This window comes from Heterocephalus glaber, unplaced genomic scaffold (genome assembly GCF_053883595.1).
Source record: "Heterocephalus glaber isolate CG9 unplaced genomic scaffold, H.glaber_assembly_v1.0 deba00001457, whole genome shotgun sequence".
Classification (NCBI taxonomy): Eukaryota; Metazoa; Chordata; class Mammalia; order Rodentia; family Bathyergidae; genus Heterocephalus; species Heterocephalus glaber.
This window is the reverse complement of record NW_028258305.1, coordinates 21,146,790-21,173,270: the sequence shown is the minus strand read 5'-3', so window position 1 is coordinate 21,173,270 and position 26,481 is coordinate 21,146,790. Positions and strand designations below refer to the sequence as shown.

The 26,481-nt window shown below is 42.5% G+C and overlaps 2 protein-coding genes across 6 annotated transcripts in view; one reads left to right on the top strand and one right to left on the bottom strand.

Annotated features, from left to right (window-relative positions):
* Positions 1–25,110, top strand: Msh6 (mutS homolog 6). The gene is made up of 10 exons (XM_004839410.3): positions 1–368; positions 13,301–13,500; positions 16,169–16,335; positions 18,092–20,633; positions 22,147–22,412; positions 23,548–23,665; positions 23,853–23,942; positions 24,339–24,493; positions 24,594–24,793; positions 24,940–25,110. Exons 1-10 carry the CDS (start codon positions 109–111, stop codon positions 25,019–25,021), a joined length of 4,080 nt encoding a protein of 1,359 aa, XP_004839467.1. The 5' UTR covers positions 1–108; the 3' UTR covers positions 25,022–25,110.
* Fbxo11 (F-box protein 11) overlaps positions 25,077–26,481 on the bottom strand; it is an 82,530-nt gene continuing 81,125 nt past the window's right edge. For all 5 annotated transcript variants that reach the window (XM_087216415.1, XM_004839413.4, XM_021253833.2 and 2 more), the window contains exon 23: positions 25,077–26,400. In XM_087216415.1, the coding sequence (XP_087072541.1) occupies positions 26,271–26,400 (130 nt within the window). In that variant the 3' untranslated portion in view covers positions 25,077–26,270. The remainder of the gene's footprint in view (positions 26,401–26,481) is intronic.

Here is a 26,481-nt window from a genome sequence, read left to right as displayed (position 1 = left end):
AGCGCCCTCACTCCCCCCAGTTTCCCGCCAGCAGGAGACGCGCGCGGTGGATGCGGGGTCTTTGGTCGCTCGGCCTGACCGAACGGTTGGGTTTCGCTGACTGTCGCTATGTCTCGGCAGAGCACTCTGTACAGCTTCTTCCCCAAGTCTCCAGCGTTGAATAAAGCCAACAAGGGTCCGGCCAGGGCCTCGCGCGAAGGCGGCAGCGGCGATGCGGCCCGCGGGGCCTCCCCAGTCCCTGGCGGGGATGAGGCCTGGAGCGACGCTGGGCCCGGGCCCCGGCCTTCGGTGGCCTCCGCATCGCCGCCTGAGGCCAAGAACCTGAACGGAGGGCTGCGGCGGTCGGCAGCGACTGCGGCCCCCGCCAGGTAACGGTGCGGAGAGGGCGGGCGCGGAGCCACGGGGCCGGGGAGCTTCGCCCGCTGTGGAGACCAGGCTCGCGGGGAGCGGGCTGCGTGCGGGCTCTCGGGGAGTCTGCGCGGAGGTGGGGCTGCGCTGCGCCGGGCGAGGGGGGGGGCTGGGGAGGCCGGAGGCGCGGGGGACGGCGGGGGCGGAGAGCGGAAAGGCGCCTGGCTCGCCAGGGGTCCAGGGGCGGGGCTGGGGCAGTGAGTGCGGCGGGGCGAGTTTACTTGAGCGGAGCGGGAACTCTGCCTTGAGCGGCGCGAGGCGCGGGCGGCCGCCAAGAAGACGCTGTGGCGCCTGGGCCGCCGGGTGGGGGGAGGGAGTGGGTGTGTCCGGCCGCGGCCGGTATCCTGATTGGCAGAGGGATCGTTGCGAGGCGGGGCGAGCGCGGAGAGGTTGGGATCTGGCTGGATCCCCCCCCCCCCGCAGGTGTGTGGCGGGCGCACTTGGACAAATGGAAACAGCCAGAAGCTGTTTTAGCACACGTGGAAGTTCGCGCGGAGTGAAAAAAAAGGATGTTTTTGGAATACTTAGGTTTAATGCAGGAGTCCTTGAAAAGGTGGGGCACTTCTTTTTTTTTTTTTTTTTTTAATCTTTTCAGAGTTGATTGTGGGCCTTGAAAGGCCCTGATTTGGCCCAGGCTAAGGATGTAGGGACACGACCGTAGGGAAACTTGTCCCGAGGTGGCCTCTTAGCTTTCTGGGTAATTTATTGCTCTTCTGGGGCTTGGCTGTCCTTAAACTGGGGGACGGGCGGCATTTTGACACTTACTTTTATCGTGTAGCAGATACTGTTAGGGATAAAATGGACTGGTAGTCTTATGAACGGATGAAGAAGTAAGAGACCCAGGAAAAATAACAGGATCAGAAAGTTACTTAGTGGTTCCCAGTGTCCAGATGTCCTACAGGAATGCTTAGCCCCTTCGCCCTTCCTTTTCTGGTACTGGGGATAGAAACCAAGGCCTTCCCATTGAGCTACATCGTCCTTCTTTCTTTCCCTCCCTCCCTTCCTCCATCTTTATTTTTCTTTCTTTTTTTGATTTTTTGAGACAGGGTCTCACTTTGTAGTTCAGACTGGCCTTGAACTCACTGTGTAGCCCATGCTAGCCTGGAAGTCGCAGCCATCCTCCTGCCTCTGCCTCCCGAGTGCAGGGGGATTACAGGCATGCCCAGCACGCCGGGCGTCCTCCCTCTTTCTCTTTCTCACTTTGTTTCTCTTTTCCTTTTTTTTCCCCTTTCCTTTTTTTTGAGGCAGAGTCTTGCTAAGTTGCCCAGGCTGGGGTCTAGTTTGGAATCCTTTGCCTTAGCCTCCCATCACACCTGGCTTCTCAGGTTACTCATTTTATTTTTACATTTTGGTTTTTCGAGACAGGGTCTCGCTATATATTTCAGGCTGGTTTTGCACTTTATTTTGTATGGTCTATTTTTTTTTTTTTTTGATACTGGGGATCGAATTCAGGACCTTGCACTTGCGAGACAGGAGACTTGGGCACCACTGAGCTAAATCTTCAACCTGGCTTTGAACTTTCTATGTAGCCCAGGCAGGCCTCCATTCTCCTGCCTCAGCCTCCCAAGTGCTGGTATTACAGGCGTGTGCTACCATGCCCGGCTTCTCAGGTTTTTCAAAGTCTTAGGGGTGTGTGTGTGTGTGTGTGTGTGTGTGTGTGTGTGTGTGTTTGTGTGTATTGTTGGAGATTGAACCCAGAGGCTCACATGCTAGGCAAGTGGTCTCTTGAGATTCATCTTGAGCCCTGGGTTGTCCTCTTCTAAGCTATCCCTTCTGGCACTTTACATGTATAGTTGTGGGCTGGGGTGTAGATCGGTGGTACAGTATTTGCGTAGCATGTGAGGCTCTGGTTGGATCCCCAGCGCTGCAAAAACATTCGATTGTAGAATCTGTTTGTGGGAAACAGCCATTATCTGCAATAACAGGAAATGCATGATGTCTTATAATGATTTTTTTTTTTGTCTTATAATGATTTTACTTGAGCACAAGTTGATCCTTCCAGGCATCCAAACTAAAAGAAGCATTTATTGTAATGTTGTACTTTACATATTTTGGGTTTTTGAGACAATGTCTTGCTCCATTTAGTTCCAGGCTGGACTTGAACTCCTTAGGAGTCCAGGCTGGCCTCAAACTAGTAGCAATCTTCCTGTTTCTGCCTGTACTTTACATATTGAGTAGCATTTGCTTCTTGAGGTCTGACATCAAGATTGTTGTATATGGGCCGGGGATTTCGCTCAGTGATTTCGTCGCCTGCTGCGCAAATTCAAGGACCCGAGTTCGATCCCCGGTACCAAAAAAAAAAAAAGAAAAGATTGTTGTATACACTAGTTTAGTGATGGCAAACCTTGTAGTTACCAAGTTTCCAAACTGCAGCCCAAAATCCACTTTTATTGTAAAAGTGTCAACTAACTGCAGTTAAACCTGAATTCTGCGGTCTTAGTTTAGAAAAAGCTCTGTGTTAACATCTTTTGTCTTAAAAATACAAAAACAGCTTTCAATGATACAAAGAGTTTTTTGCTGAAAGATAAAAGTTTGCATTTGGCATGCTTTTGTACAATTAATGTGATCTTTGTTGTTGTGTGCTCTGGCTGATAAGTGGCCAAATTTATCAGTGACTTGGCTTGTGTGCGGGTAGAGATGGACAGAGAGCTCTGCAGGTTCCCTGTGGCACATGTGCTATAGGTTTACCATCAATGCACTAGATGTACTATGGAGAGAGATTCCAACATGGGTATTAAAATATGGGCATTTGGGCTGGGGATTTAGCTCTGGTTCTACGCCTGCCTCACAAGCCAAAGGTCCTGAGTTCGATCACCCCCCCCCCCCCCGGCATTTGATACTAGGTTTCTAAAAATTTGTCTTTCAACAAGTTCCTCTGTAATCCCAGCATTTGGGAGGCCGAGGCCGGAGACTGCCATTAGAGGCCAGACTAGGTTACATACAGTAGTGAGTTCAAGGCCAACCTGAACTCTACATAGTGAGACCTTGTCTCAAAAAACCAAAACTAAAAAAAAGTTCCTATACTGACTCTGCCAAATAGTATTGGGCATTGTAGATCCTGGATAAAACAGTGAATAAGACAAATAAAGAGGCAATTCTAGACTACAAACAGATTGAGAGCTTTTTGTGTTTTGGAGGAAGGAGGGAGGGTAGGGGTTAGGCAAGGCTAGTGAAGGCAACAAACCTTTTAGACCTTTCAATGATAACAGTTGGCTGTGGCTCTTTTGAAAGTTTACCACCTTTGGCAGGCTTTCAGCTCTGTAAACTGACCAGTGAGGAGGATAGCCAGATTATGGTGGGGGTGGGAGAGAGAAGCTGGTTCAAGAAGAGTGTGAATCTTCAGATTTTGGGTGGAATGAGGGGGGTATGAGGCTTGGAGGAGGTTAATTAACAGGGATCCAGTCAACAGGTTGAGGGATCACAAAAGATGTGGGATTGTTCTGAGAATCGAAAGCTATAAAATGAGCATCTTAGTTGGGCATATACACCAGTAATCCCAGCACTCAGGCTGAGGCAGGAGGATTGCCAGAGTTCAAGGCCAGCCAGAACTACAGAGTGAGACCATCTCAAAAAAACAAAAACAAAACAGAACAAAAATAAAATGAGTATCTTTTAATGTTTATCATTTAAATTTCCTTTTGAGTCTTTTGCCTGTTTTTTTTCCAAGTTCTTTGTCATTTACATGTGATATATATTTTGTCTCCTATCCCTAGTTGTCTTTTCACTCAGTTTTTTTTTTTTTTTTTTTTTAGTTCTTTTATTGGTACATTTTAGGTATACAATTCGTTCACATTTATCATTGGGTGTTTGTACCTGTACATGATATATCTTGGTTCTTATTTTTTTTTCCCCATTACCTGTGCACCCTTCACCACCTCTGGCCTTTCCTATTTACATAGATTTCATTTCCATTTTTTTTTCTTTTCTCATAGTTTTTTCTTTCCCTCTTTTCCTTTCTCCTTCCCCTCCCTTCACTCCTTCGTCTTTGGACCTTTTCTCCTATTTCAAATTATCAATTATTCATTTTAACCATTTTAACCCTTGTTTACACTATCAGTTTCTCACACTAGTGAAGCTATTCGTATTTACACGTGTGTCCTATTTATTTCACTTAAGAGTATGGCCTCAATATGCTTCCATTTAGCTATAAATGACTAGTTTTTCGTTCTTTATGGCTGAGTAGTACTCCATTTTATAAAAAAACCACGTTTTCTTTATCCAGTTTCTAGTTGATGGGCACTTGGGCTGCTTCCAAGCTTTAGCTATTACAAACTGTGCTGCTGTGAACATGGGTGCAACATATATCACTGTGGTATGATTCTTTTAATTCTTTTGGGAAGATACCCAGCAGGGGAATAGCTGGGTCAAATGGGACCTCTAGTCCTAGTTCTTTGAGGTACCTCCTTCACTCAGTTTGAGAAAGTTTGATGAACAGAAGTTCTGGGTTTTTTTGGTACCAGAGATCAAACTCTGGACCTTGTGCAAGTGGCCGAACCACTGAGCTAAATCCCCCAGCTGTTTGTTCTGTTTTGGGGATTTTTTGGCATTTTGAGACAGGGTTTTACTATACATAGTTCAGAGTGGCCTTGAACTCACTATGTAGCCCAGGCTGGCCCCAAACTTGCAACGATCCTCCTGCCTCTTTCTCCCAAGTGCTGGGATTACAGGTGGGACACTGCACCCAGTGTTATAACATATAATTAGTTTGTCCATCGTTTTCTTTATGGTTGATGCCTCTGTAGGTTTTATTTACAAAATGCATAGAGGAAATTCGTTTTAATTGCTGTGGCTGTGTGGTCTTTAAGGAAACCAGTTTTTATAAGATGTGGAGGACTTTGATAATGGTTATGGGGATGGAGGGATGGGTAGAGCAGTTGAGAGCACACTCCAGAGTGCTGAGCATGATTGTGGGAGATGAGACGGGAGTTGGAAAGATTAACCTGAAATACTCTATAAATGGCTAAAAGTAGCAGGATATACGTGTAACCTGAGCTTACTTCTTTTTACTGTTTAGTTTTTTTAAAAGACATGTCTTTCAGTCTTTGTTTTTTTTGGTACCAGGGATCAAACTTGGGTCCTTTCGCTTGCGAGGCAGGCAGCGGAACCACTGAGCTACCCTGGCCCTAAAGGACAAGTCTTGTTCTGTACTGCAGCCTAGGGTGCCCTTGAACTTGAGGTAATCCTCCTGCTTCAGCCTCCTGAGTGTTGGGGAGTACAGGTGTCCGTCACCACGCTGAGCTTGAGCTTGCTTTTTGGTGGGGAGTACTGGGGATCAAATTCCGGACCTTTTGCTTAGGAGGCAGGTGTGGTGCCACTGAGCTAAATCCCTGATCCCAGAGCTTGCATTTTTTTTTGTTTTTTTTTTTGGTGTACCAGGCATCCAAAGTAGAACCACTGAGCTAAATCCCCAGACCTCTTTTTTTTCGGTACCGGGGATTGAACTTGAGACCTTGCGCTTGTGCTTGTGCAGCAGGCAGTGGCACCACTAGGCTAAATCCCCGGCCTGAGCTTGCTTCTTAGTACTTTATTTTTCTGCAGTTCATTAAGTTCATAACTGAGCTGTGAGCAAGGCCTCTTACCTTAATCTGGCTTCTAAGCAAATCTTGGCTAGTTCATTTTTCACATTTCTGACCCCATAAATAGACAAGGAGAGAGAGGCATATCAGATCTGACAATGTTTTTTTTACTTTGAGACAGTCTCCCTCCCTATGTAGCACAGGCTGGTTTTGAACTCAGGGTGATCCTCTTGCCTCAGATTCCCAAGTGCTGGTATTGCAGGTGTGTGCCACCACACCTGGCTTTGGTTTTGGCTCTTTGAGACAGGGTTACTATGTAGTTCAGGCTCTTGGTGATCCTCCTGCCTCAGCCTCCCAAATGCTGAGATTACAGCCATGTGGTGCTACGCCTGGCTTTAATTTTTTCTTTTCTTTTTTTAAAATTTTTAATTTTTTTTTAATTTTTAATTTTTTTGGTACTGGGGATCGAACTCGGGTCCTTGTGCTTGCGCAGCAGGCGGTGAAACCACTGAGCTAAATCCCCAGCCCTCTTTTTTAAAAATTTTTAGACTAGTGTTGTTGGGTGCCTGTGCTGGCCTTCAACTTGTGATCTTCCTGCCTCTGTCTACTGAGTAGCTGGGATTACTGGCATTCAGAACCTGTCTGGCCATTTTTTATTATTACTTATATAAAAGCTTTTACATTTCTTTTTCTTTTTTTTTTGGTACCGGGGATCGAACTCGGGTCTTTGCGCTTGCGCAGCAGGCAGCGATACAACTGAGCTAAATCCTTGGCCCATATTTTTCTAAGCTGTAAGCTTTTCCTCTTAACTGTTTTCAGTCTTTTTTTTTCTCGGTTTGGGGAATTGAACTCAGGACCTTTCACTTGCCAGGCAGGTACGGCACCACTGAGCCATATTCCAGGCCCCCTGTATCACTGTCTTTAAAATATAAAGAATACCAGAGATTTAAGATAAATTACAAAACTTTGAGAACATTTGTGAAATAATTGACTCTTTAAGTGTATATATCATAATTCTAATTTTATTTATTTTTTTTGATACTGGGGATTGAACTCAGGACCTTCTTGCACTTGCAAGGCAGGGGCTGTGCCACTGAGCTAAATCCTAAGCATAATTCTAATATTTAGCACAGTGATGGTGAACCTTTTAGAGACTGATTCCCCAGAGTGCAACCCAAAACCAATTTGCTTATCGCAAAGTGCCTATACTGCAATTAAACCTGAATACTGAGGTTTTAGTTTAAAAAAACAACTCACACATTAACATCTTTGGTCTTTTTTTTGGGGGGGGGTATGGGTTTTTTTGTTTGTTTGTGAGTTTAAGAGCTTTTTAATGCTTAAGACTGAAACATCACGGGCTGGGTTTTTCATAGTTATTGGTCTATATCATACAGGCCACAAGTGGAGGCCCAAACTTGCCAGCAAAGTGTTCGGAGTGGAGAGGGGCTTCCTGTGTAGTGCAGTGGCTTCCTGCCCCAGAGGCCGGAAAGCAAGAAGAGTATGTAGTGAGCACCGTAACATCTTTTGTATTAAAAGAAAAACAACATGTGTGACGTAATTTCTCCACTACAGTTCTAGCATTTCAATTTGGACTGCAGGAAGAGCCAGTGTGTTTCACAGTTGGAGTATGAGGTGACTTTGGCCTTTGCACTTGGGTTTCCTTTGCATAGGCTGGACAGTCCCAGTAACAATAGTCACAGTTATATGAAAAATATGAAAAGAGAAAGATGTCAGAACTGTGAAAATGTAGCCAATTTTTTTTTTTTTTTTGGTACTGGTGATTGAACTTGGGACCTTGAGCTTGCAGGGCAGGCAGCGGAACCACTCAGCTAAATCCCCAGCCCAGGTTTATCTATTTTTTAATAGAAGAGAAATAGGTTATATGTAAATTTTTCTAAGTAAAGGTTTTTTTTTTTTTTTAACCAGGGATCGAACTCGCGTCTTTGCCCTTGCACAGCAGGTGGCGAAACCACTGAGCTAAATCCCCGGCCCAGTAAAGGGCTATTTTGAGGGCAAGGTTTCTGTTTAAACAGTTGCATTTCTGACAGCATTTTATATCCGGACCCCCCCCCCCCCCACTGACTCAGGGCCTTCACACTGTGCTATATCATCTTGGTAAGTAGCCTAGGTCATTTCATTTCAAAAAATTTATTACAGGCTGGTTGTGGTATTGCATGTCTGTAACCCTAGCATTAAGGAGACTGAGACCGGAGGATTGTTTGTGAGTTCAAGGCCACCCTGGCCTATGTAGTGAGACCCTGTCTCAAAAAACGTAAAAAAGAAAAAAAAAAGAATTTTGACTAGTTTTTCTGGGAGGCTGCAGTGACATCTGAGATTTCTGCAGTTTTGGTTGCCGCATACTAGGCAAAATAGAATTTCATTGGGTTTAGGGCATCTTGTTCCCTTGAATTTCAAGCATACTATAAAGGTGTGCATTTTTACTGAGCAAGCAACAGGCATGGCAGAGCATACTTGTGAGAGGCTGAAGCAGGAGGATTGAAAGTTTGAACCCATCCTAGGCCAATATACATCCTTTCTCAAAAAAAAAAAAAAAAAAAAGGACTAGAGATATACCTCAGTGGGAAGGCCTTGGGTTTAATCCCCAGTATTGCAAAATAAACCAGTTAAAAAAAAACCAGTAGGGCTGGGGATTTAGCTCAGTGGTTCTGCTGCCTAAGATGTGTATTCTTTTTTTTTTTTTGGTACCGGGGATCAAACTCGGGACCTTGCGCTTGCGAGGCAGGTGCCGGAACCACTGAGCTAAATCCCCGGCCCATAAGATGTGTATTTTTGCTGGATGTCATAGTGTGTAGCATCTGTAGTCTTAGCTCTAGAGCCCAGGAGTTCAGGATTAGCCTGGGCAACATAACAAGATACAAAAAGATGTGCAAGGTGTGGTATTGGGGGGGGGGCGGGGGGCTGTTGGGCTCTATGCATGCTAGGTTAGTGGTTTACCACTTAGTTACAACCTCAGCCCCAACCAAGGTGTGTATTCTTGTCAGTCTCTCCTGTACTAACTTCATTCTTGAGAATGCAGTTAAGGAAACAGCTGGTGTCTATTTGAGACCACCTTTAGATCTTACTCTCCACAGCGGAGTTCACACTGCAGGAGAAATACTCAGCTTCAATTTGACAAACCAAGAAGACAGTGTAAACTTAGTCCATATTGGTCTCAGGGCTCATCTAGAAGTATTTAGTCATTTCAATACACATGGGAAGAGCTTCCTCAAAGTAGTGAACAGCTGAAAGCTTCACTGTGTGCACATGCCAAAACCTTAAGGAATATACTTGCCATTAAATAGGGCAGCCAGGCTTGACCCAGTGGATACCCTCACCCTTTTCCCCTGAGGAAAAATCTGGCCAGTATACAGTTGAAGCCCAGAATCGGCTTTGTGTAAGGAGATGTTTGTTGACATTCATCTGCTCTGTCTGGGCCAGTCTTTAAGGAGTTCCTGGGAGATTTCAAACTGAGAATTGTTAGTTTCTTAACATACACAAAAGTGACTTTATGTAGCAGCAGAAAGGAAAAGTCTTTTCTAAACACTTAAAAAGAAAGCTTGTTTTTTTAGATAATGAATGTGATGCGCTTCATGGTTATGTAGCCAAATGGTCTAAGTGAAGAGAGGCCTTGGAGCATAGCATTCCACAGTGATAACAGCTTTGGATGTTAGTCAGGAGGAAGGACAGCTGTGTAGGGGCTGGAATTGTGCAGGCACAGCTTCCTCTTGAACATGGCCTGTGTGGTGAGCCTTAGGCAGCATTCATAAATCTGGACAGGTCACTATAGACTGAACTTACCTCTAAAGGCCCTGGAGACTAGTAGAAGCTGAAGTCATGCTCCTGTTCTTGTTTCCCTTTTAATACTCTTTTTGTTTGCTTTGTTTTTTGAGATAAGGTCTTGATTTGTAGTTAAGCCTGGCGTTAAACTCACTGTGTAGCCCAGGTTGGCCTTGAATTCGAAGCAGTTCTGTCTCAGCTTCCTGAGTGCTGGGATCACAGGCATGTGCTACCACACCTGGGTTTCTCTTAATAATTCTTTTTTTTTTTTTTTTTTTGGTACCAGGGATCAAACTCCGGTCCTTGCGCTTGCGCAGCAGGCGACGAAACCACTGAGCTAAATCCCCGGCCCTCTCTTAATATTCTTACCTGTACTTTTTTTTTTTTGGTACCGGGGATCCAACTCAGGATCTTGGGATCTTGTGCTTGTGAGGCAGGCGGTGGAACCACTGAGCTAAATCCCCAGCCTAAGCCTTTATTTTTTCCCTTTCATCCTTTTTTTTTTAAATCCTGGGGTCAGACCCAGGACCTTCCACATGCTAGGCAGGTGTCCTACCACTGTGAAGCTGTACACCTAGCTGTGAGTGCGTGTGTGTGTGTGTGTATTATTATTATTATTATTTTGTATGTGTATTATTTTTTGAGACAAGGTCTAGCCTTGTAGTCTCGCTATCCTTGGAACTATATAGGTAACCCATTACAGACACACATCACCATGCCTGGCTTTTTGGCTTCAGTTATTTTAAAAAATGTCTTGCTGAGCATGGTGATGTATGCCTGTAATCCCAGCACTTGGGAGGTTGAGGCAGGAGGATTGGTGTGAATCTGAGGCCAGCCTGAACTACACAACATTTTTGAGACCCTGTCTCAAAAAAAAGGTCTGAAGTATTATATGTAATGTGCTTATTTTAATTTTGTAGTTACTCAATGAAAACCTTTAAGCAGGCCTAGAATATCTTGTGGAGCAGGGATTAGCAGCTATTTGTGGGTCTTCATCACTGAGGAGTTCTTTAGTTTGTTAGCTAGATTTTTTTCCTTTTTGTCTTTTCAAAGAAAAACCTATAGGATCGAACTCAGGACCTTGCTCAGGACCACTGAGCTACATCCCCAGCCAAGAATGAATCTTTTTGAGTCAGTAGGCATGTGTGTTCTAATTTCTTTTTTTTTTTTTTGGTACCAGGGATCGAACTTGGGACCTTGCTCTAGGGAGGCAGGTGGTGGCACCACTGAGCTAAATCCCAGGCCCTGTGTTCAGTAATTTTGACACATCAGGCACAAATTTCTGATTTGGGTTTTTCATGAAACTAGCTTGAGGGGGGAGGGGTGGTACTGCATGAGGTAGCTTTTGAAGAGTTTGGAATACACAGTCTACCTGGAGATTCTAAGCAGTCTATTGAATTAGATACAGTAATGTGATTAGCAAGTTAATCAGTGTGCTTCAGCAAGAGAAACCAACAGAGTGAAGAGACAACCCATAAAGTGGGAAAAAATTTTTACCAGCTATTCAGACAAAGGACTATTATCTAGAATATATAAACTCAAAAAAAAATCAGTCCCCCCAAATTTAAAGACCCAGTTCAAAAATGGGCATCTGAAATAAAAAAGACAGTTCTCTCCAGGGATTTAGCTCAGTGGTACCGGGCCTGGCTCGCAAGCACGAGGTCCCGAGTTTGATCCCCGGTACAAAAAAAAAAGACACTTCTCATAAAGAATTAGAAATGGCAAATACACATTTGAAAAAATGTTCAACATCACTGGTCACTCATGAAATGCTAATTTAAACAATGCTGAGATTCTACCTGACTCCAGACAGAATGGCTGCTATCAAGAAATCAACCAGTAGGGCTGGAGATTTAGCTCACTGGTGGTGGTGCCTTCCTGGCAAGCGCAAGGTCCTGAGTTTGATCCCCGGTACAAAAAAAAGGAGGGGAAAAATCAATAACAAATGCTGCAGAGGCTGTAGGGACAAAGGAGCCCTTCTCCACTGTTGGGGGAATGTAGACTGATGCAACCACTAGAAATCAGTGTGGAGATTTTTCAAAAAACTAAAACTAGAGGTTCCCATTTGACCCAGCTATACCTCTCAGTATCGTCCCAAAAGAATTCAAAGCATCATACCACAGAGGTATATGCACACTCATGTTTATAGCAGCACAGTTTGTAATAGCTAAATCTTAGAAACAGCCCAAATGCTCATCACTGACAATGGATAAAGAAGATGTAGTCTTTTTATACAGTGGAGTACTACTCTGCCATAAAGAAGGATGAGCTTCATTTATAGCTAAATGAATGGACCTTGAGACCATCCTCCTTAAGTGAGATAAATTGGATACACATGTTTAAATACTGCATTCTCTGGTGTGAGAAACCAAAAGTGGAAAGGAGGACTGAAATGTATAATGTATGTTGCAAAATGGGAAAAAGTGTTCAAATGGGAAAGGGAGCAAGGGAGGAGGAAGGGTGAAAAGGAAGGGACAAGAAAACAAGTGAAAATAGAAGGAGAAAAGGACCAAAACTTTTGTACATAGGGAGGGGAGGGAGCTTGAAGGCGGAACGGAATAAAATAAAATTTATTTTAAAAATATCTGTGTTTTATATTAATGTAGATAGATGTGGTTTCTGACATATTGCAGTTGTAGGTGGGGCTCACTGTAATTTGGGAAGTATGTACAGTAAGTGTACCTGCTTTCTTGAACATTTTGCCAGTTTTTCCAGGTATTTTGGTTTAGGACCCCCCCTTTACTGGGAATCAGACTCCCAGACCTTGCAGTTGCAGCCACTGAGCTAAATTCACACCCCCTTGTTTTGTTTTGTAGTCAGGCTGGCCTTGGACTCACTATGTAGCCTAGGCTGGCCTCAAACGATCACAGTGATCCTCCTGCCTCAGCCTCATAAATACTGGGATTATTGGCGTGTGCCATGAGCCTGGTTTAGTTTTTCCAGTTTTTATTTGTTTTTGTTTTGGGGTCTTGCTGTGTAGTTTAGGCTGGCCTTGAACTCACTGTATCCCAGGTTGGCCTCAAACTGAGGGCAGTCGTCCTGCCTCAGCCTCTGGAGTGCTGGGATTATAGGTGTGTGCCACCACACCTGGCTTCCAGTTTTTAAACTTGCATGATTTTGAGAATTAGTTTCTCACTTTAATACTAGAATGTTTTTCTTAAACTTAAGGAGATTTTTGTTTTGTTTTTGGTACCTGGGATCAAACTCAGGACCTTGAGCTTGTGAGGCAGGTGGTAATGCCACTGAGCTACATGCCCAACCCCTTCTTTTTTTTTTTTTTTTGGTACTGGGGATTGAACTTGGGTCCTTGCGCTTGCTGCAAGGCAGGCGGCAGAACCACTGAGCTAAATCACTGGCCTAACCCTTCTTAAACTTAAATAAGCATCATATCAGCTTCATGTTTCAAAAGTTACTTGAACATTTAACATGTGACATAAAAAACCATTAATTCTTGGATTTCCCTGCTTGAATTTTAATGCCAGAAGACTTCAAAGGGGTCTTAAGGATAACTTCCCTTAGAATTGTTTATTTGTAGTTAATTGCCTTGGAAGTGATTTAACCAACTATTAACCAAGTTATGTGTTTCCTTTTGGCAACAGTTCCTGTGACTTCTCACCAGGAGACTTGGTGTGGGCCAAGATGGAGGGCTACCCCTGGTGGCCTTGCCTGGTTTACAACCACCCCTTTGATGGAACGTGCGTCCGTGAGAAAGGGAAGTCAGTCCGGGTTCATGTACAGTTTTTTGATGACAGCCCAACAAGGGGTTGGGTTAGCAAAAGGCTATTAAAAGCATATACAGGTAAGAAAGCAAGAGACACAGCGGTGTGGGTGGAAGGGAGGGGAGGAGAAGAGAGAGCAGGCACTCCATACAAAATGCATTTTACTCCAGTAAGTTGCAAGAATGGCAGTTGTGAAAGGTTTGGGCATAGTGAAAGGGTATGCAGCTGGTTATTAGCTATTTTGTTTTATGGAGTTTTATTTCTGTTCTTTGACTTAGAACAATTAAAGGGAAAATCATCTCATGATTGGAGTTAACCAAAATACAAAATTGCAAAACGAAGGGTAAATTAAACGGTCCTTATTTTGAAGGAGCCCAAAATACGTGAGCAGGATATATATCGTGGATGAGTGACATTTGCGACAGAGATGCACACTATATTGTCTTCAAAATCATCACCTTTGAGCTCACACCAGAATTCTGTGAGTTGAGCTTCACACCAGAATTCTGGAACCATACCTTTCTCTTCCCAGGTCTATCCTCATTTTACCCCAAACCTAGTCATCCTGCACCTTTGCCTCACTTGCGCTAGGGGTGCGTTCCTGTGTCTAGGAATTACATAACACTGGCTGCCCGGTGTGATTACAGGCAACACTCCTCATCCTCATCCTTTACCCTCAGGATTGTACATTGTTGAGCTTCAAGCGTGAGAATCAGAACAGGATCAGCCTCCTAGAAATCTCGGGGTATCATAACCTTTTGGTCAGTGTGCTTATCCTGCAGGGCATGGGGGACTGAAGAAGCTGATATATAGTGTGGGAAAAGAATTGGGAAATTTGTGTTGTTTTCTGACCTGCTGTATGATTTTGGCCAATGGAAGTAAATGATTTTCTGATACCTTTCTTCATTTATAAAATGCTGTCATTTAATTTCATTGCAGTCAGGTGATAAGGTCTTCCCAGGATTTAATTTTGCAGTTTTTAAAAAGTCTGCTCAAAAGGAAGAGATTGAGAAAATGTTTACGTTTATGTTGTCTGTGCACACTGCTTTCATTTGGCATTTATTTATTTACTTATTTTGGTGCTGGAGATGGAACCCAGGGCCTCTCATGAAGACTACCTAAGCAGTGTGCCACTGAACTGTATCTCCAGCCCTGCTCTTTGTTCTTTCAAATTCCCAATTGTAAAAGTCACTTGGGAGGCTGAAGGGAGGATTTCCAGTTAAACACCAGCTTAGGCAGCATAGTGAGATGCTGTGTCCACCGCCCTGCGGTGGCGCCCCCCCCCCCCCCCCAACTCAGTTGCTTAGTTGGGGTTGTAGCTTAGTGGTTTTAGAAATCTTTCCTAGCATGCACAAGGTCCTGGGTTTGATCCCCAGTACCTAATTAAAAAAAAAAAGCAACACCCAGTTGTTGCAGTACATGCATATTAATCATGTGAGAGGCTTAGATAAAAAAGCAAGCATCTGATTGACTTGATTGTGGTACTAGGGTTTGAGCTGGAGGCCTTCACACTGAGCTATATTGCAGGGAGGGTCTTGCCACCTCCCCTCCCTTGTTCAAATTTGGGATCCTCCTCCCTCAGCCTCCCAGGCTACGGTGTGTGCCTCACACTTGGCTTGAAATGAATTTTTTTTGTTGTCTTTTTGAGACAGGGTCTCACTATTAGTTCAGGGTGGCTTTGAACTCAACTTATGTACCTCTGGCTGGCTTCCAACTCACAGCAGTCCTCCTGAGTGCTGGGATTACAGGCGTGTGCCACCGTGCCAAGCTTTGAAATGAATTTTAAATGAAATTGGGTTTTTCTTTAAAGCAGAGAACTGAGCCGGGCATTTAGCTCAGTGGTGCTGCCACCTGCCTTGCAAGTGAAAGTCCCAAGTTCGATCCCCAGTACCAAAAAAAAAAAAAAAGATTTCCTATTTGGGCCAGGGATTTAGCTCAGTGGTTTCGCCGCTTGCTGTGCAAGCACAAGGACCCGATTTTGATCCCTGGTACCAAAAAAAAAAAAAAAAAAAAAGCAGAGAACTTTATGAGTGATTTTTTTTTTTTTTCTTTTTTTTTGGTACTAGGGTTTGAACTCAGTACCTTGTGCTTGCAAGGCAGGCGGTGGCACCACTGAGCTAAATCCCTGGCCCTAAAGCAGAGAACTTTAAAATTGCATACCCCCCCCCCCCCCCCCCCAGTACTGAGGCTCAAACTCAGGACCTTTTGCTTTTGGTTGCAAGGCAGATGTGGTGCCACTGAGCTACATCCCCGGCCCCTGGGTACCATTGTTTTGTAAAAATATTTTAATACATTGAGTCTTAATTAGGTTATTTTCCCAAAATGGTAAGCCTCTTGCAGTTGATTTTAATTATTCATTCATTAAAATATCTGCTGTAACTGCTTTGGGACAAAAACTTTAGAAAGGATCCCAAAACAAACATCATTACATTTCCTGCTTTACTTGAGGTGTTAGGTGTGCCATACCTGTGTAGGACCATGCTCCCAAGTCATTAGAAGAGAGACTTAAAAGTGGTCCTGGGTGACCCAACAGTTAGGACAACTTCAAGGAGGTAAAATTGGTGATTCCAGTTTCATTAGTAGTTTATTGATGAGGATTCTTTCCTGTGGGCTTTATTGATCTATCTCTAAGGATAAAAAATAATGGACATTAGAAATTGTACTTTACTGCTGTCATTCTTGTTCATTAGGGCAAATGTAGATTGATCTAACTATCCAGCAAGTTCTTATTTATAAATATATTTCTAGGTTCAAAATCTAAGGACGCTCAGAAAGGAGGCCATTTTTATAGTTCAAAGCCTGAGATACTCAGAGCAATGCAACGTGCAGATGAAGCCTTAAGTAAAGACAAGACTAAGAGACTTGAATTGGCAGTGTGTGATGAGCCTTCAGAGCCAGAAGAGGAAGAGATGGAGGTGGGACATTGCATTAAGTTACCTCTATTAGGAGAGTGATGGGGAAAAATGGCAGCAGGGGCGGGGGATATACTGTGCCCTCACATGAACTTGTTATTTTAGTGTGCATGCACACACATACTTCTGGACCCTTCTGGATTGAAGCTTAAGTTAGGCTGGTAGAATCTCAAAGGTAATTGCACTTTAACTTATGTTCTCAATCCTGTTGGTAAGGTAAGGCACATTCTGTAAAAGGTAGTGCTATTTTGGTAAGAATTAAAGAGTTTTAGGTAGTATAGGTAGTACAGTAAAAAGTCATTAAATTGGTGAGGTTGTATAGGCTTCTATATGAGTGTCAGCATGCCCTGAAAATTTTCTAGGTTTATGCTTATAGTTTTAGTACTTTTTTTTTTTTTGTATCTTGCCTTGATGAATAGATGATGTATTTTCGTTTGGTTGGGTATTTTTGTGGTGCTAGGGATTGAACCCGAGGCCTTGAAACATCCATGTTAAACAAGTGCTCTACCAGTGAACTACATCCCCAGATTTCCCCTCCCTTTTTTGGGGGCCGGGTACTGGGGATCAAACTCAGGACTTTGCACTCCCCCTCCCTTTTTGAGACAGGGTCCTGCTATGTAGCCCAGGCTGGCCCTGAGCATGTGACAATCCTCCTGTGTCAGCCTCCCAAGTACTAGGATTACAGGTGTGTGTCACCATGCTCAGCTAGAACAGATGTTAGGTAACTTTGAGATACAAACTTGGTTTCAAATGCCATTAATTCAAACCTGTTAAAGAAATGAACAAATAATTAGTTCATTTAAAACAAGATCATTCTTTAATTTAGGAAATTAATGAGCTATTTCCAAAGTAGATTTTTGTAGCTTGATTTTATGTATAACTCCTTGAAGAATTCTTACAGATGAGATAGTCAATAAGCAAGTTAATACCATGAGTATTTTAATCTTATTTTAAAGGTTGAGATTAGGGATTGTAACACAAATCATATTTAGGACTGGATGGTAACTGGAAATAACAGCTCAATACTGCTCTATACATGCAGGAGGTCCATGATAGGTCACTGTACCATGCCCAAATGATACAGCTAGTTTGTGGAAGAGAAAGCACTGGAGCCAGTCTTGATTGTTCATGCTTTCTTAAGCTAGAGAATTTAGAAAGTAGTAAATTTATAACATGACCCTTTGTTAGGTGACCCTGAAAGACAGGTATTAGACATGAAGGTAAATTCTTTTTTTGGTACTGGGGATTGAACTCGGGTCCTTGCACTTGCACAGCAGGTGGCGAAACCATTGAGCTAAATCCCCGGCTCCATGAAGGGAAGTTTGAAATTACTTCCATGCTGTAATTATTAACGATGACGTCTTTGTGGTAATAACTTTTTATAGTACAGAACTCTATAGCAATATTTAAATCCTATAGTGTGATACTTGTTTTGTGTGTTGTTTTTTTTTGGTACCAGGGATCGAACTCGGGACCTTGCGCTTGCGAGGCAGGCGCTGGAACCACTGAGCTAAATCCCTGGCCCAGTGTGATACTTGTTTTAATTTTAGGGGAAACCAAAATTAAGCAGTTTCTCATTTCTGGAGGTATATGAGTCACAGCATACTAATAGATATTTCACAGCAGTACCACAACTTTTAAAGTTTTATTTCTTACCCTTTTTTTTTGTGGTATTAGGGATGGAACCTAGGTCTTTGTGCACACACCATACCACTGAGCCCTTTGCTTTCTTTTTAAATGTACTTTCTTTGTCTGGCAGGTAGGTGCAACTTATACATCAGAGAAGAGTGAAGAAGATAATGAAATTGAGAGTGAAGAGGAAGTGCGGCCTAAGATGCAAGGATCTAGACGAAGTAGCCGTCAGATAAAAAAAAGAAGGGTCATATCAGACTCTGAGAGTGACATTGGTGGGTCCGATGTGGAATTCAAGCCAGATGCTAAGGAGGAAGGAAGCAGTGATGAAATAAGCAGTGGAGTAGGAGATAGTGAGAGTGAAGGCTTGGATAGCCCTGTCAAAGTTGCTCCAAAGCGGAAGAGAATGGGGATCGGAAAGATTGGTTTTAAAAAGAATAGTTCAAGGACGGAAACACCCTCAACCACCAAACGAGCAGCTGGCATTTTATCAGAAACCAAGAATACTTTGAGTGCTTTCTCTGGCCCTCAAAATTCTGAAGCTCAAGCCCAAGGTAGTAGAGGAGGTGATGACGGTAGTGGCTCCAGCGTCTGGTATCATGAAACTTTAGAATGGCTTAAGAAGGAAAAAAGAAGAGATGAGCACAGGAGGCGCCCTGATCACCCCGATTTTGATGCATCCACACTTTATGTGCCTGAAGATTTCCTTAATTCCTGTACTCCTGGGATGAGGAAGTGGTGGCAGATTAAGTCTCAGAACTTTGATCTTGTCATCTTTTATAAGGTGGGGAAATTTTATGAACTGTACCACATGGATGCTCTTATTGGAGTCAATGAACTGGGGCTGGTATTTATGAAAGGCAACTGGGCCCATTCTGGTTTTCCTGAAATAGCTTTTGGCCGATATTCAGATTCCCTGGTGCAGAAGGGCTATAAAGTAGCACGCGTGGAACAGACTGAAACTCCAGAAATGATGGAGGCGCGGTGCAGAAAGATGGCCCATATATCTAAGTATGATAAAGTGGTGAGGAGGGAGATTTGTAGGATCATTACCAAGGGTACACAGACCTACAGTGTACTTGAAGGTGACCCTTCTGAGAACTACAGTAAGTATCTTCTTAGCCTCAAAGAAAAAGAGGAAGATTCTTCTGGCCACACTCGACTGTATGGTGTGTGCTTTGTTGATACTTCACTAGGAAAGTTTTTCATAGGTCAGTTTTCAGATGATCGCCATTGTTCCAGATTTAGGACTCTTGTGGCACACTATCCTCCAGTACAAGTCTTGTTTGAGAAAGGAAATCTCTCAGTGGAAACTAAGACAATTCTGAAAGGAACGTTATCCTCTTCTCTTCAGGAAGGACTGATACCAGGCTCCCAATTTTGGGATGCAACCAAGACCTTGCAAACTCTTCTTGAAGGAGGATATTTTACTGAAAAGCTAAATGAGGACACGGGGGTGATGTTACCCACAGTCCTTAAAGGTATGAGCTCAGAGTCAGATTCCATTGGGTTGACACCAGGAGAGAAGAGTGAACTAGCTCTCTCTGCTCTAGGTGGTTGTGTCTTCTACCTCAAAAAATGCCTTATTGATCAGGAGCTTTTATCAATGGCTAATTTTGAAGAATATATACCCTTGGATTCTGATATGGTCAGTATAAGACCTGGTGCTATTTTTACTAAAGCCAATCAACGAATGGTGCTAGATGCTGTGACTTTAAACAATTTGGAGGTTTTCCTGAATGGGACAAATGGTTCTACTGAAGGGACCTTGTTAGAGAGGATTGATACCTGCTACACTCCCTTTGGTAAGCGGCTCCTAAAACAGTGGCTTTGTGCCCCACTCTGTAGCCCTTTTGCTATCAATGATCGCCTAGATGCAGTAGAAGATCTCATGGATGTGCCTGACAAAATCTCTGAAGTTGCAGACCTTCTAAAAAAGCTTCCAGATCTTGAGAGGCTACTGAGTAGAATTCATAACGTTGGATCTCCCCTAAAGAGCCAGAAGCACCCTGATAGTAGGGCTATAATGTACGAGGAAACTACATACAGTAAAAAGAAGATTATTGATTTTCTTTCTGCTCTAGAAGGATTCAAAGTAATGTGTAAAATTGTAGAGATTATGGAGGAAGTTGTTGATGAGTTTAAGTCTAAGATCCTTAAGCAAGTCATTACTCTGCAGACCAAAAATCCTGAAGGACGCTTTCCTGATTTGACTATAGAACTGAACCGATGGGATACAGCTTTTGACCATGAAAAGGCTCGAAGGACTGGACTAATTACTCCCAAAGCAGGATTTGACTCAGATTATGACCAGGCTCTTGCTGATATAAGAGAAAATGAACAGAGCCTTCTAGAATACTTAGACAAACAGCGCAGTCGAATTGGCTGTAGGACTATAGTCTATTGGGGGATTGGTAGGAACCGTTACCAGCTAGAAATTCCAGAGAATTTTACTACCCATAATTTGCCAGAAGAATATGAATTGAAATCTACCAAAAAGGGCTGTAAACGGTATTGGACCAAAACTATTGAGAAGAAGTTGGCTAATCTGATCAATGCTGAGGAACGTAGAGATGTATCATTGAAGGACTGCATGCGGCGGCTGTTCTATAACTTTGATAAAAATTACAAGGACTGGCAGTGTGCTGTCGATTGCATCGCAGTGTTGGGTAAGACCTAACGAGCTTGTTCCTAAGGCTCTGCTTAGTAATGATTTATTCTAGGAGTATGTTTTTTAAACGAAAGTCACAAGGTAGGTGACATGTACACACTTGCTTCCTCACTAGGGACAGGACTAGGTTGCCCACAGCAATGAAAATAACTTTAAGCATTGACTCGTTCATTTAGTGGCATTGGGGATTGAATCCAGGGCCTTTACATTGAGTTATAATCCCAGCCCCTTTAAAAAAATCTTTTGAGACAGGCTCTGACCAATTTATCCAGGCTGGGTTTGCGCTTGTAGTTCTCTGACTCAGTCTCTCAAGAATGTTAGGATTATAAGGTGTGTGCCACTGCTCCTGGCTCGAAGATCTCCTTTAATTACTAATTGCCATCTGATCTTCAGTATTGAATCACTGAACAAAAGACTGATAAAAGACTAAGACTAGCTGTATTTTATTTGAGTTTTGAATTTTTTTTTCTCTTTGGTAGTGGGGATCAAACTCAGGACCTAGAGCTTGCAAGGTAGGCACAGTGCCACTGAGCTAAATCTCTGGCCCTTGACCTCTGAATAATTTTGAGATGGGTCTTACTATGTTGTCTAAGCTCATCTTGAACGCCTGGCCTCAAGGTGATCATCCTGCCTCAGTCTGCTGAGTGCTGCGGACTAATGGCCTATACAGCAAGCTTTATTTTAATCAGACTCCCTCCACACCTCTGGTGCTAGGGTTGCCAGATTCTTTTTTTGTTTGGTGATGTTGGGGATCCAAGCCAGGGCCTCAAGTTTGTACTCCACTACTGAGACACACCACCAGCCCAGTACCCAGATTTGTAACAAGACTGTTCGAGTGTGAACACAGTTAGCTAGTGGACTAAAATAGCATCCTTATGTTTTAGTGTGCTGCATTTGGTAATTAGTTTTAAAAATCTTTCCTCAGTACAGATTGAAATTGGTCCCAAGTTTTAATAATAGTATGCCAACACTGGGGGGGAATCTTACCTGATTCCTCTTTGTTGTATGTTGAACTTCCCTTCATAAACCTCTGGAGTAGACGTTAGAGGCCAGCTCCTGGGCTGAAGCTATTTCTCATCTCATGAAAGTGTTAAAGGAGTTAAATAAAATACCTACGCGGATAACTTGTTTTAAGTAACAAAGCATTTTATGCACTGGGTGGTTAGTGGTAAAGATGCCATGTCTAATACAAGCAAATAGAACATACTGCCTCCACTGAGTGAAAAGCATTTTGGAAGACTTCTTATAGACGTGAGGTACTATCATACCCACTAAATAGCACAAAGACCCATCAGGAAATCCCTAGCTGGGTGTGGTGATGTGTGTTTGTAATCCCAGAAGTGGGGAGGCCAAGGCAGGGGTGGTCCCAAGTTCAAGGCCAGCCTGGGCTACATAGTAAGACCCTGCCTTAAACAACAAACCCAGAAAACCCCACCACCCACACACAAAAGCAAAAGAATGAAAAATGAAGCCCAAAATGATGAAGCCTTGTTTTTACCTTTTTTTGACAGATGTCTTACTGTGCCTTGCTAACTATAGTCAAGGGGGTGATGGTCCTATGTGTCGCCCAGTAATTCTGTTACCAGGAGAAGACAATCCACCCTTCTTAGAGCTTAAAGGATCACGACATCCCTGCATTATGAAGACTTTTTTTGGAGATGATTTTATTCCTAATGACATTCTAATAGGCTGTGAGGAACAAGAGGAAAATGGCAAAGCCTATTGTGTGCTTGTTACTGGACCAAATATGGGGGGCAAGTCTACACTCATAAGACAGGTAACTTAACCTTAATGTTCTGTTAACCAGAGAGAAAGGAGAGGCTTTTTTTTTTTTTTTTTGGTACCCGGGATTGAAGTTGGGCCCTTGTGCTTGCACAGCAGGCGACGAAACCACTGAGCTAAATCCCTGGCTAGGCTCTTTAACTTGATGAAATTCAGCAGGCAGGTGTATTTAAAACAGAGTGAAGAGATGAAATGTTTCAAGTTTGTCTTTTTTTTGTTTTTTGTTTTGGTACCGGGGATCAAATTTGGGTCCTTGCGCTTGCGCAGTAGGCAGTGAAACCACTGAGCTAAATCCCTGGCCCTTGTCATTTGTTTATGTACATATTTTTTCGGTATTGGGAATCCCAACTCAGGACCTTGCACTTGCCAGGCAGGCGCTGCACCACTGAGCTACATCTCACCATTTGTTTATTTTTGGTGCTAGCCAATCAATCTGGGGATTTGCACAGCCAACCTCCTTCACTTAATTATGCCCCAGCCCTCCTTTTACTTATCTGTAGGAATCCTAAAAAACCCATGGCAGAGTTGTTCAGAGGGTCTGAACTAGTGATGGGAACAGCTTTTAGGGAAGATGTGATACTCTTTTTTTTTTTTTTTGGTACCAGGGATCAAACTCTAGACTTTGCGGTTGCGAGGCAGGATGATGGTCTTTTTTTTTGATACATATTTATCTTCACTTTTCTGAACTGGTCACTTGATCCAAAATCTGTTCTGGACACCATCAGTATTTTTTTGGGCGGGGGAGAGGGTCTTACTATACTGAAGTTTAGGCTGCCCTTGAACTCACTAATGTAGCCCAGGCTGGCTTCGAACTCACACTGATCCTCCTGCCTCTGCCTCCCAAGTGCTGGAATTACAGGCATGTGCCACCACACCATCAGTAGTCTTAAGCTGGTTCTACTGTCTAGGTAGGGTTGGGACTCAGGAGTGTATGTAGTAGACTCTGATGCTGTAAAGCTCCTAAGCTAAGCTTAACTTTTCTCCATTTCAGTAGATGGGTATAAGAATAGAACCAATGTATAGTAATTGGGACTGTGAAGGCTTTTTACAGAGTGCCTGACTCACGTATAAGGATTCTTTGTAAAGAAAAATGTATATTGTGTATATCAAACTTTTTCCTGTGTTCACAGGCTGGTCTATTAACTGTAATGGCCCAGATGGGTTGCTATGTACCTGCCGAAGTGTGTAGACTCACACCAGTTGACAGAGTGTTTACTAGACTTGGTGCCTCAGATAGAATAATGTCTGGTGAGTTGTCTGTCTACCCCCTATCCCTTCAATGCTTTGACAAACCTTGGAAGTGTTTCTTGCATATGAGCCATTTAAAGTTGTTATTTAAAGAGCTGATTGGTTCAGACATTACTGTGTGCCTTATGATACTCAATTATGACAAAAAAATGATCATTTGCTCTGTGATTTCCCCCAACCCCTGTAGGTGAAAGTACATTTTTTGTTGAATTGAGTGAAACTGCCAGCATACTTAGGCATGCAACGGGACATTCTCTGGTGCTTGTGGATGAATTAGGTAAGACAAGGTTTTCTTTTGAAGACTATCTTTAAAATATTAGTAGGAAGGGGCCAGGGATTTAGCTCAGTGGTTTCACTGCGTGCCTGGCAAGCGCATGGTCCTGAGTTTGATCCCTGGTACCAAAAAAAAAAAAAGTATTTGTAGGAAGAACTATTTGTCCAGAAAATTATTTTTTTACACTTACCAAGGACAGATTAGTTGCCACGCTAATTACTAACTGGAACAGTACTCTTGGTTAAACTCTATTTCCCTAAGGGCTGCTTTATTTCTCTTACCAGGACCCATTTATAGAATACTTTTGGATGTACTAACTGATGTTATTTTAGGGACCCTCCCTTTGCATTCTTTAGTGAGGTGTACAGATTTAAGTCTACGTATATTTTACTTTCACAGGAAGAGGTACTGCAACATTTGATGGAACAGCAATAGCAAATGCAGTTGTTAAAGAACTTGCTGAGACCATAAGGTGTCGTACATTGTTTTCTACCCACTACCATTCATTAGTAGAGGATTATTCTAAAAATGTTGCTGTGCGCCTAGGACACATGGTATGTGCAGATTATTTATTAAAAATGTTTACTTTTTAAAGGGAATTAGGGAAAGAATTGTTAGCGTATGATATAGCTAATAAAATATTCTTTCTTTAAGGCATGCATGGTAGAAAATGAATGTGAAGACCCCAGTCAGGAGAATATTACCTTCCTTTATAAATTCATTAAAGGAGCCTGTCCTAAGAGCTATGGCTTTAACGCAGCAAGGCTTGCTAATCTCCCAGAAGAAGTTATTCAAAAGGGACATAGAAAAGCAAGAGAATTTGAGAAGGTGAATCAGTCCCTACGACTATTTCGGTAATTATATTTGTATATACTTTCACTGCATACCTATCCTTACTAAGTTTTCTGGAAAAACTAAAGGGAAAGGGAAGATTTTGCACTGATGAGAGATTAAAAAAAAACCAACTTTTTTTTTTCTTTTCTTTTTTTAAATTTTTAAGGGAAGTCTGCCTGGCTAGTGAAAGGTCCTCTATAGATGCTGAAGCTCTCCATAAGTTGCTGGCTCTGATTAAGGAATTATAGACTACATTGGAAGCTTTGTGTTGACTTTTGACAAAGGTGGTAACTTCAGACAACATTATGATCTAATAAACTTTATTTTTAAAAAATGACCATTTTTCCATTTTCTTTCTAGGAAATTAAACCCTTTTAATTCTTACCTACCTTCTACATAATGGTTATTGAATACTCCACAATATATTAAGTCTAGATGTTATGGTACATGCATACACTTTCAGGCTGTTTATACCCACTGTCACCAATACACATTAAAGGGGCTGGGGGAGCTATGAAACTGTATAGGGCTGTATATATACTGGTCTCAGCTTAACGCGGGAAATTGTTTTAATTTCCAGCATTCTGTCTAAACTGTTCAAAAGAAAACTATGAACAGAGTTCAAATACAGGACTGTTTTGAAGAGACTTTCTAAAGTGTACTTTAAAACATAGTAGTTTTTACCTTTCACAAAACTGAGTTACAAGAATACTTTTGTTTTACAGTGCATCCCTTCCTAGGAAGTCTCATTAAAACACTCACTTTTTGTAGGGGTGATTTTTGAATGTTGCACAGGGAAGGGAAGGAAATAATAAGTCTTAACTTTTCTTAAAGGATACCAGAAACATTGCTGGATATAATTTAAGATTAGTGTTTTCTCTTTCATAGAAAGAACGTACATACTGGGACATGAGTACAGTTACAGCAAGTCTAGGTGTGCTAACAAAACAGGGCACATTCAAGTACAATAAGATTTTGCTTGAAATTAAAAACAAACTACATGAGATTAAAGCATTAAAATCATATTTCTCAGTCTGAATACATGTTAAAAAAAAATCAAAAGAAACGCAGAAGTGCTAGCTCACATTTTTACCATATTACAAAAAGCAATTGGTACCCATGTCCGTAAAGGCAGCAACAAAGCTGCTTGTCTATTGAAGATTACTACTGCAAATGGGACTGCATTCAATGCTAGTTGTAAAAACACCAGCTTTTCAGAAGTTGGTATCTATACAAAATTGCAGCTTATTTTCTTCACTTCTGTCCCTTCAAAAGTCTTTACACAGTAATGCTAAAACACCCAGCTTTGAGATCCTGAGTCAATATATTGCCACTTTCTTTTTTGGTAGCTTGAGCTTCATAGTGTCAACTGACCTTGTGTATCCACTTTTAAAACAGTCTCTTCCTGTAGCATGGGCAAATATTTTAAATCTTCTTCCAAAAAAAGTTTTAAGTTATGATGTTAGAATGGCAGGACTTTTTCTTTAGGGAAGGAATTCAGTTGTGCTGCAATGTATTAGATTCTATAGGTGGAGCAGAGTCATATAGTGTATCTGTATCATGTGTAGGCTCACCAGCTAATGTACAAGGATTAGACAATGTTCCAGCACCACAGTCACAGAAAAACCTAAAGCAAAATGAAAACCCAAAAATTAGGAAAAGCGAGGAGAAAATAATTTGGTAACATGGCAACAAGAAGTGTGCTACA

Coding starts and splice junctions, on each gene's coding strand:
- Msh6 (XM_004839410.3), top strand. CDS start 109: ATGTCTCGGCAGAGCACTCTGTACAGCTTCTTCCCCAAGTCTCCAGCG. Junction 20,634..22,146: donor CGATTGCATCGCAGTGTTGG/GTAAGACCTAAC, acceptor TTTTTTTGACAG/ATGTCTTACTGTGCCTTGCT. Junction 23,666..23,852: donor CTCAGATAGAATAATGTCTG/GTGAGTTGTCTG, acceptor CAACCCCTGTAG/GTGAAAGTACATTTTTTGTT.